General features: G+C 46.0%; 1 protein-coding gene across 1 annotated transcript in view; it reads left to right on the top strand.

The window, feature by feature from the left end:
• Window positions 1–9,683: 9,683 nt before the first annotated feature.
• The window catches only part of SHISA3 (shisa family member 3), a 4,611-nt gene continuing 3,066 nt past the window's right edge, over window positions 9,684–11,228 (top strand). The window contains exons 1-2 of the mRNA XM_040624914.1: window positions 9,684–9,893; window positions 9,987–10,245. Of these exons, the coding sequence (XP_040480848.1) occupies window positions 9,684–9,893; window positions 9,987–10,245 (469 nt within the window). The remainder of the gene's footprint in view (window positions 9,894–9,986; window positions 10,246–11,228) is intronic.

Genomic DNA, 11,228 nt, shown 5'->3' with positions numbered 1-11,228 from the left:
TTGACCCTTTTTGTTCCATTCAATGTATTCAACATTGTGATTGCAGTTTTGTTCTAAGCATGACTTTCAAAAGTTTTAATCATGCCCTTCAGTAAAAAAAAGTGATTTCATACCACTATCCAGAACATATATACTTACACATATATCAGAAATAAAATGTCATCAGCTCAAACTTACCTCAGTTGTGTGATGTATTCTCTATTTTGTATCCTCTTCTAGCTTTAAATAAATGCATTCATGTAGCAGTACGTTGATTTCATGACCCAATGTGTTCTGACTCGCAACTTAAAATATACTGTCCTAAAGCCCTAACGACGTGAATAAAACATTCGTTTTTTCACAGTATAGCTCCAGATGCTGTGCACTTGTATCATTCTATTTTGATAACCTTACCATCCACCCCTCCTCCCCACTTTCAGGCAGCATTTATTAAAGTTGCTTTCATAATATTTACTGTAGCAGTCAGATCTGCTTTCAGTTATATGTGATCAGAGCCTAACCCAAACTGGCTTAAGCCCAAAGTGAATGTATCATCTCATGTAACAGGGAAGACCAGGATAGTGCGAGCTTCAAGCACCGCTGGATCCAGGGACTCCAACATCTTGGGTCTCTCCCTTTTATTCTTCTCTTGCCTCTGGGAGAAGACTTTATTCTCAGTTAGGCTTACTCTACAAGGCAGCGATCATGTCTTTTACTGCCTCAAGCAAACATCTCCACAGTTCACAATTGAAAATGAAGGGACGCTCTCCTCAGATCTCATGGAAGGACTCTGATTGGCCACGCTTGAGTCATGTGTATACCCCTGAACCAATCACAAAGTCCAGGGAGATAAGGCATTCTGATTGCATCACTAAGCTCTCCTGTCCAACCCTTGGCCAGGAGTGAGCTCCATGACCAACAGTCCGTCCAGGTCCACATGAAATGGGGGAAAGTGGGGTACTAGTATTAGAACGACGGGAGGAATTCTGCTCAGGCCAAGAGCATTATCTAGGGAGATAGGAAGATATAGAAAGACAGGCCCTTGCGTTTATTCTGAATGTTTTGCATAAGATTTATCTTATTTGCATTCCTTATAAGATAGCAAGCAGTTTCTTCAAAAGTGAATTTTTATTTAAGTTTAATATTTTTATAATGATAAAGCATTTTTGTAGAAGTAGCTTCCCCCCCATTTGTTTGTGTTACATATAATGTGACTGACTGATTTGAATATGACCATCCGATTTCTACCTTTTTGTTGGATATAAAATTGAGTTGAATTTTATTCAAAACTATTCTTTTGGCATGTAAAAAAATAAGACTTTTCCTTACCCATGATAAGACTTCCGTGATGTGGCTGGTCTTGGTATAAATTTTAAATGAACATTCTCTGTCTTGTTTTTGTTTCAATCTAGTTGAAATGTTTCTTTTCTAGCCTTTCTCCCACATTTTATGAAACCATTTTGTCCGAATTTCTAATGTCACAGAACTACGTGAGATGTAGTTCTTGGTAGAGAAAATAGTAAAAGTGTTGTTATAATTGCTCTCACATGTTGAATTTAAAACTTGACAAGTTTTTTTTTTTTAATGATTTCTTGGTGTTAAATTTCCATACAATAATCTAGTACTTCTAGATTCAAGAAATTTGAAGAGACTGGGTCTGCATATTTTCCCCTCAGTGTGTGAGTTTTTAAAAATACCTTTTGTTCTTCTTTAAAAGAAGTACTGAAGACCTTATTTTGTAAGTTCTACAGACATCAGCAACAGAAAATAATAACATAACCACATAGAAATCTTCAAAATTTCTCAAATACTTACTAAGCAGGTATTTGTACACATAATCTATTCTGTTGCTGTGTTCTAATCCAACTTTGTGCGGGTTTTTTTTTTTTTTTCCCCAGGGCCTTACTTTTCAAATTGGCTTCTAATCTTCGTAAGACTAAACTTGTAATCATGTGGTAATGTTCCTAAAGGGAATTTGTTATAGGTTAACATGATTTAGTAAAAATAAAATATAAACATTTTTATTTACACCAAAAATATCAGAGGTAGGCTGATAAGTCATTATAAAACTGACCATGTGGTCCTACTAAGTAACCAATCAACAGAATGTATGTTAATTTATAGAGGTAGGTATATGGGTAGACAGGTAGCTAGCTTTTGGGTGATTGAGGCATGCTCATATTATGAAAAAAATAATTGCTAACAAAGATAATACTATATGTTCATAATAATAGTTACATTAAATAAAAGATAGGCCCTGTGTGGGGGCTTAAAGCATTCTTTTTTTTATCTAAACATCTTTAACACTTTATAGGACTTAGCACATTTTCTTTATTTTTATTTTTTATTAGTTTCAGGGGTAGAATTTAGTTACATATAATACCCAATGCTCATTACAGCAAGTGCCTTCCTGAATGCCCATCACCAATGATCCCTTTCCCCCACCCACCACCCCTCCAGCAGCCCTCAGTTTGTGTCCTGCAGTTCAGCATCTTTTATGGTTTGCCTCTCTCTCAATTTTCATTTTATTTTATTTTTCCTTCCCTTCCCCTATGTTCATCTGTTCAGTTTCTTAAATTCCACATATGAGTGAAATCATATGGTATTTGTCTTTCTCCAACTGACTTTTTTCGCTTAGCATAATACCTTCTAGTTCCGTCCACGTTGTTCATAAAGCACTCTTATCAATAAACTACATTTAGTACCAGACTTTGTGATTTCTTTTATGCCTTCTTAAGAAGAGGGTGTACGTGTGTGGGCGGGGGGGGGGGCATACACGGNNTACACGTAAAGAAGATTGTTTTCTGCATTTCCCGTCTTCAAGAGAGCTGAGGTTGCCAAACAGATAGGTTCTAAATGGAAGAAGCATAATGGGACGTAAACTAAAGAGTTTACATACTAAATTGGACTAGCCATGCAGACAGCTACAAATGGAGTCTGTATTTTAAGCCCAGTTCAAGAGGAGAAGCCAAAGAAAAATGCTAAGGGTGAATTTTCTTCGTATCCTTTATTACAGAAAGTATGTTAAAGATGTAGAAAATAAAGTGATTGTACAGAATGAATGGTTGAATGAAATCAGATGGCGGAGCAGATAGAGCAGAAAGAACTCTAGAATACAGTTTTGAGGATAGGGTGAGGGGCCCACGAGCACTAGATATTAGACACTAATATTTACAAAGATAACACTGTTGACCCATTTGCTGTAGGAGCGTATGACACTGAGCTCATTTTCCAAGCTGCATATTTGACTGCATCTGTCAGAACCAAGTTCTCTGGCTGATGCCCTCAAATAACTCATAGCAGGTGTTTGCAAGCCAAGGTCAAGTGTGCGTTCTGTATTCCTGAGACAGAGGAAACTTAGTTGACCCACGGGGTGGAAATTAGGACCTTTGCCTCATCGGGCCCTCATGTCACCAGCAGAGCCAACCAGATACAGGCTACTTGAAAGGGAGAAGAATTAAAATAAAAAGTAACTTTGACAGCAACTATATAGTAGTTTTCCAAAGAATTCCATATGATTTACAAACTTTACGGGTAACTTAAAAAATTTCCAAACATTCTGTGTGGCTGGTAAAGGTGAGAAGGAGAGTAAGAAGACAGAAATAAGACAGAAACATTCTGTGTTTCTTTGTCCTCTAAAACCCTTTCCCCCACCAAAAAAAACACGTGGCCGCAGTGTGGCAACTTCCCATGTTTCCAGGGCCGATTCACTTTCCGTGCTGCTCTAAACCCTGCTGAAAGCCAGCTCCTTGGGGAGCCCCAGGAATTGGGGCTGGCCTCTCTTCAGTCTGCAAGCACTCAGAAGGAAATGCCCCTTGCTGAGAAAGGGGTGGCGTTGGGGGGAATCCATCTACTGTCAAGGAAGTTTCAATTAAATACGGATGCCAATTAATTTAATTTATATCTCTGCATGAAAAATGTCATTCTATTATACATACACTGGAAGGCTGCCAGGAGCCCAGGTTAATAAATTACATCTCTACTGACATAATATGGAATCACAGACTAATCGGATACTTATTAAATGCCCACCTGTGCCTGGGGCTGCACCTTGTGAAAATCCAGCTGAAATAAAGTCTGTCCAGCAGGGCCTGTCCCTCCACTGGGATCGTCTGACACCCACCCTCATCCCTCACTGCTCCTAGCTTTGGGGCAGGTCTCAGGAGAGCAACTCTAAAAGTGAATAATCAATATTCAATAGCCAGTGGTTATGAATGGGCACATTGAATGAATAAGGGAATGAACGATGGAGCACTGTAAATAATCCGCTCAAATTAATCAGGGCACAGGCCCATTCTGGTGAGCAGGAAACTTGCCATGATAATTTGACTGTAGATTCAAACCAGCTGGTGGTGGGTAATACCTACTGTTTCTGAAGCCCCTACCCCGAGCCAGGCTGTGACGTGTTCTATTTTGAATCCTTACAATAATCTCTCAAAAGAGAGGGGTTATTCTCTCCCATTCCCCTCATTTTAGAGACATGGAAGCTGAGATTCAGTAAGCCGAAGAAAGGACCTTGCTCAAGGCCATGTGATCAGAAAGAAGCACACTCAGAAACCCAGACTCATCCGACTCAAATCTAGAATATTCTTTCTACGGTGCCGGCCAATTTTGTCCGCATCATAGCTCTCTTCTCTTGGACAAGTGTCCCCACTGTCGGTCTCCACGGAGGATGGCTGGTGACGGCCCTGTGCGGTCGGTACCCATACCGGACTCTTGACCGCCCGCCCTCTGCTGGTCACTCCCGGATACTCACTTGCTCCGGCTCTGTAGTGGTGAGATGGATGTCACTCAGTGGTCACAAGTTCTCAACCACTCATCTATTGTTTACAGTTATTTACTCAACATTTACTGCGCACTCGCCATGTACGAGGCGCTCTGCTGGGTTCCAAGAGGTAATCATGAAAAAGAAGGCCAAACTAGGGGGGAAGACACCTGCCCTATCACAGAATTACAACGAGGTGTGGTAGAGGCTGTGAAATCACTACGGGAAGATGTTCCTTTTGTCATTTATTCAATCACTCACTTATTCCTTCTGGACAATTTACTGAGCCCCTACTACGTGCTAGAAACAGGCCCACGCCAACAGGTGTCTGTCAAGAACAGACATGGAGGGGCCAGCCCCTTCCTGCCCCCGCTTCCCATCTCGACCTCATCTTGCACCGCAGGGGCCCTCTTGTGTAAGGGTTAGGCTACCTTAGCCTGGTTTAGGAGTTTTTAACCATGTGGTCCTAGAACAAGTGAATGACCAGGAAATGGTTCTGCAAACCCTAGAAGCAAAGGCTTGAGTCTGTTTGAGGAGGGACTGCTGGTATCTTAAGGCCCAGAGAGTGGTATAGAAAGTGAGGAAATGGGCTTTGGTTGGGTCCCTTCGGCTCCATTCATTCCTTCTCCTGTGGGTGAGGGCAAGGGTAGAGGAGGGCCAGAGGGGCGCAGAGGATGGTCCTCAGACCAGCGGCCTTGGCCTTACCTGGGAGCCTGTTAGAAATGCAGAAATCTCTGGCCCCTCCATAGACCTTGGGGATCAAAACTTGCATTTTAACAAGGCCCCCAGGTGATTTCTATGCACCTTATGGTTTGAGAAACACTATTCTAAGGGCACTATGTCTAATCGCCTCTTCATAAATGAAGACTCTGAGGCCGGCTGCTGCACAGGGCAGGTGGAAGGGCCAGCTGGGGGCTGGGCTGCTGGGGGCTGGGCTGCTGGGGGCTGGGAGTATGCTTCTGGGCACCTTGCTATTCTCTAGCGGTGGATATGTGCCAAAACAAATTTGAGGAAAAAATACCTTTCCGGTAACTCAGATTGACAGGGTCCTGGAATAAGAGATTTATAGTGAGTGATTCAAGGAAGAAATTCCATTAAGTCTTGGGCAAAGTTGTTAAAGGAAGGTTAGTGATAAGAAATCACTCCAGAAAGGAACTTGAGGGAGGGGCTGAGAAAATTTCTGTTTTCTATTTTATTTCTGGGTCCAATACAAATGCTCTGGAGGGGATTTCCAAAGCCAAAGTGAATTGTCCTTATTAATTAATTAATTAATTATTCATTCATTTATTTTCACTTTTACATTCCTTTGGCCTTTTCTCCTTCTTTTCTTAATACATTTTGATTCCAATCCTTCTGATACATTCATTTTGCCTTCTTTGTCTTTACTTCTCTGCTTTTACTTTTCTCAAATCTTTCACTCTGCTCCAAAGACTATAAAACAAGGAGAAAGAAACAAGACAAAGTTTTAAAATGTGGTCCAGTGGTAGTTTCATGCTGCTATCAATTCTTATCAATTAAAATAAAAAAAACTTGTGTATGTAGTTTTTCTTCATACATAAAAAAGAGAAAGAATTGCATTTCAATTGTACAAGTACCCTTTGCACAGCTACGATGATTAACATATTACCAATTGTGTTCCAGTTCCTTCTATTCCATCTTCCCTATTCCATTTCTCCCCTACCCTTTCTTTTTTCTCCTTCCTTCCTCCCTCCCTCCCTTCCTTCCTCCCTTCCTTCTTTCCTTCCTACCTTCCTTCCTTCTTTCCTCCTCTGCCTCCCTCTCTCCCCCCTTCCTCTTTCTCTTTCTCTCCCTCTCTCCTTCACTCTCTCTTTCTCTTTTGCTGGTGTTTATTAAAGCAAATCCCAGACATCATATCATTTCACTCATTTCCTATAGAATTTCCTGGAGGCAGGGCCACAAGAGAATGTAGGCTGAGGAAATGATCCCTTATGACTGGGTTATTCACCAAAATATGGAATTTGTGTTACTGAGATAAGGAAAAATATAGAATTTCCAAAACCTCCACATAATACCCCAGATGGTATGGATTTTATTTTCCATCTCCATGTCTTCCCCTAGTGTCTTCACAGGGGGTCTACGAGAACTTTTTAATCTTCCTTTACTATTAAAGTAATAACAGAATAATAGAAAATTTGGATGTTTATAAACCTACAAAGAAATGCATATTCTCTTGCTATTCACAAAGAGCATTCTGAGGACATCACTTTTGCAGTTAAAATTTGTCTGTGTAAATTTGTGAAGCTCTCCTATGACAAAGAACCAAACACCCCCCCCCCATGGGCACGCCCCCTGAGCTGATGATTGTAATGGTTTAAAGGCACCTGGATCTCGATAAGAAAGCATGGCGCACACTTGCTCAAATGTTCAAGCACATCAGATCTATGGAGTAGCAAGGAATTCGGAGGTTTGGTTTTTTCCACTGGTAAACATCCAACTAAATTTGGGTAAAATGCCCTCTAAATAAGTCAAATAGACAGGGGCTTCAAATGAAGGAATTAATTGTAGTTGGTGTCCTAAGGAAAAGAATCCCACTGTGGCATGGAGAATGTAATTAATGGGAGGTAAGCGCCAACAAATCACTCCTTAAAATATTAATGCTATCAAAGAACAGCTGGATAATGAGAGAAACTTGACCCTTGGGGGACTAGCAAATGTGCAGAACTGTTTGCAGTTGTGATGTAATGGAATTCCTTTAAATTTAACAAAAATAATATAAAGAGGTGTGGTTCTGGGAAAGTTATTAGCAGTAAACATGTCTTTGTAGTTTTATCATCTTATTATGATCACTGGAACTCACTTTTGCTGTGGTTCAAAATGACCTTTTCCCTTAATTGCTCAGGATATCTACAATCCAAACCACACTCCTAAAAAACAACTTTTAAAAAAACTTTAAGTCTGGCAAGAACATTTTTTTTTCAAATAAAAACATTGTACCCAAGAAATCTTTTGCAAAAACAATTTTTCCATATGCGTAAGTCAAGAAAAACTGTACCACTGTTTGTGGATAAAAGCCAGAACTTAATTTGGTTTTACTTAATAGCTTATTATTGTCCCTAGCAATATCTATTTCTAAGAGAGCAAGAAAGCTAAATATTTACGCAGTCCTACTTACCATCTGAAATGTTGGGCATTATTTTTGCTTTTTCATAACTACATGCTAATCCCAATATTTAAAAGCTGAAGTCAGAAGTAATTCTTTACTTGGAATATACTTTAACTTGGATTTAAAAAGAGAAACCGTTTTATTCAGAGTTAAAAAAAAAAAATGCTCTGAACCGACTGGGGACCACGGGGAAGCTGCGGGCGTGGTAAATGCTTTTGACCGCACGCTTTTTATTGCTGGTGTACAGCAAACTTTTGTCTCTTTTGTTTCACTCAACTTGCCAACATCTAAATCAGTGACTCGGGCATTCAGAGTGTTTGACAAATAGGTTGAGATACGTGGAACATATTCACACACACCACTAAAAGATGAGAGGAAGTTCAGGATGCAGTAAAAATAAATGCCTGAGTTTAGCCTAGGTTTCACATAACACCAGCTTCATAAGGCACTTACGCTGCTAAAGGAGCAGTGCCCCTGAAAATAGCACACAGGGGACACATCATTTAAATAAATGTGTTTCTTTGCCCGAACAGAAGTTCAGATCGGCTCAATTATCATTAATTTTGTTCTTTTATTTCCTTTGTGGGCGTGAACGAAGTCGTGCTCTTTGAGGGTTTTCCAGCTGCCCTCGGCTGGTGGAGGTGACCGACGATTCTTCACCCAGAGGCACGCAGGTTGGGGGCGTGGGGGGGGTGCATGTGTGTGTCTGCTGCTGAAAACGTGCCGTTCCTCCTAGAAGTGGAAACTTTCAGGTGGAAAACTAAGTGCAAATGTTGGCGGCCCCTTAAAATCATGTTCTGAACCCTTAGAACAGGTGCCCCAGGATCGAGTCCGGAAATGTGTAACAGGCGACACAAGAGTCGATTCACCGCAGTCGTCGCGCCGGCTTTTTAGTACATCCATACAAAGCACCCGCGCGCTCCACCCGCGCGCCAACCCGAGTGGATGGCCGCAGAAATTCGGCAGCCCTCGCCTTCGCTCTGCGGAGTCTCTGGGCGGTGCGGGAGTCGGGGTGTGCGGGGGGGAGCGCCTGCTCCGCGCAGGTCTAGAGTCCAGTCCTGGGAGAGCGCGGGGGGCGGGGGCGGCCGGGAAGGGCGGAGGGGGGCGCGCGAACCCGAAGCCCCGGGGACCGGCCGCTCGCGCAGCGCCCGCGGTGATTAGCTCCAGCGGCGCGACCCAGGAGGGCGGACTCTTTCTTAGCCCTCGCTGTCTCCCCCTCCCTCTTCCTTTTTAAAGGACGCCTTGCAGGCAGAGCTGTCAGCAACCCCGAGGCCGTTTGTACTTGGCCGCGGCCAGGCTGACTCCTGCTCCCGTGACAGACAGGGGCGGGGGTGGAGGGGCCGCCGGTCCCGGGCGCCCGCGCGTGGGGATCTCAACTTCTTCCTCCTTCGGGCTCCGCTCGGACCCGGCGACGGCCACGAGGAGGGGCGCTGTGCGGCGCGGGGGTCGCCAGCCCGGGACGCGATGGCTCCCCTGAGGAGTGGGGTGGGAGGCGGCCGAGGGGTCGGCGCGCCCTTCGCGCCCGCAGCAGTATGAGACCGGCAAAGGGCGGCAGCAGCAGCCCCAGCAGCAGCCTCGGCCGGCGCTTCCCGAGGCCCTCTGCCCCCGCCCCGCGCACGCGCCACGACCCCTCTGGCCTGCAGCGCCGGGCGCGCTCCCATCCCCTCCCGGCCTCCTAGCAGCCCACGCGAGAGGGGGGCCTCGGCCGCCGGGGCCAGCCGCTCGAGCCGCGCCCCGGGGGAGGCGGCACCGCGGCGCTCGGCCCTTCGCTCTCCAGCTGCGTCCCCTCCCGGCCGCCCCGGGCGCCCAGCGGCGATGGGGGCGCTGCTGGCGCTCTGGATGCTCCTGGGCTGGCTGTGCTGGAGCCCGGCGGGCGCCCAGCAGTCCGGAGAATACTGCCACGGCTGGGTGGACGTGCAGGGCAACTACCACGAGGGCTTCCAATGCCCGGAGGACTTCGACACGCTGGACGCCACCATCTGCTGCGGCTCCTGCGCGCTGCGCTACTGCTGCGCCGCGGCCGACGCCGGCTGACAAGTAGCGTGCACCAACAACGCCAGGCAGAGCTGGAGACACCTGCGATCACCGCGCGTAGTAGCCGACCCCGGCCCTCCTCAGCGTCCTGGCGCGCGCGCTTCCCCCGTGCCCAGGCGGCCTGGGCCTGGCGCGGTGGAGCGGCCGGGTGGGGGCATCGAGGCGGAGCGAGTGGGTGGTCGCGTTTCGGGTCAGGCGCCCTCATTCCTTTGCAGTCCCGATTCCCGCCACACGCGGTCTCCGCAGGTCGGCCCCAGGAAACTTTGCAAGGGACAGCGAGGACCGCAGGGCTGGCACCTGGTGACCCTGGGCGAGACAGCTGGAGCCCCCGGGAGCGCGGGAGGTGAGGGGAAGAGCTACGGGGACAGTGCCAGGTCGGACTGCAGTTTTCCCCATGGCGCGCCCTGGTCACTCCAGGAGTTTCGGGGGTTGCCGGCGGCCAGAGACCGCCACTCTTGGGGAGCGCTCATCTGCAGCCCCGCAGGGCCAAGGAACTTGAGCTACGTTCACCCCCCCCCCCTTTTTGGTGGATCGTTGGTAGCGTTCCTAAGCCTCTGCCTCGTTCTCCCGACTTCCTTTCATTTCTCTGCATCGAATTACCCTCCGGCCCACCCCCTATTGTCATGCCTTTCAGAAATGCCCAGGTCCTCGAGGTGGAGATTTAGAAACCAGGGTCGCAGGGGCTACCCGCCCCCTATTCTCATGTCGGAAAACACGGGTCAAATTTCCGCTCAGTTCAGAGCGGAGTAAATCATGACCCCAGCAGAGGAACTTTACACCTAGAAAGAAAGAAAGAAAGAAAGAAAGAAAGAAAGAAAGAAAGAAAGAAAGAAAGAAAGAAAAGAAAGAAAGAAAAGAAAGAAAGAAAAGAAAGAAAGAAGGAAAAAAAATAAAAAGCTTTCCACCTGAATGGGAACGTCAGGGAAACCCGCTAGAGCTTGAGGCGATCGTTTTACGGCCGGGAAACCGGGGGAGCGGGCGGAGCTAAGAGCGGGTGACACCCCAGAACTCCACGGCCGAAGTCTGAAGCGGGCAAGAGAAGGTCCCCGGGAAAGAGAATTAATGGTGCCCAGAGTCCCCCCTCCGCCCCAGCGCCCCCGCCTAGAGAATGATAACCCAGAGGAAAGGGGAGCCTGCTCTGCCTTAGAACTCTATTATACTCTCAAGGAGTTTAATTTTGAGCGTCAAAACCCCCAAGCGGGTGGATTGGGGAAGTGGTTTCTGGAGAAAAGATGCGCAGGGGAAAGCAGGGAACTCTAGGCCGTCCTCGCTTGTTTAAAAATAAATAAATAAATAAATAAATAAATAAATAAATAAATAAATAAA

The sequence above is a fragment of the Ursus maritimus genome, unplaced genomic scaffold, assembly GCF_017311325.1.
Source record: "Ursus maritimus isolate PB19 unplaced genomic scaffold, ASM1731132v1 scaffold_8, whole genome shotgun sequence".
NCBI classification, from domain to species: domain Eukaryota; kingdom Metazoa; phylum Chordata; class Mammalia; order Carnivora; family Ursidae; genus Ursus; species Ursus maritimus.
Note: the sequence above shows the minus strand (reverse complement) of the source record. Positions and strands in the feature narration are given on the sequence as shown.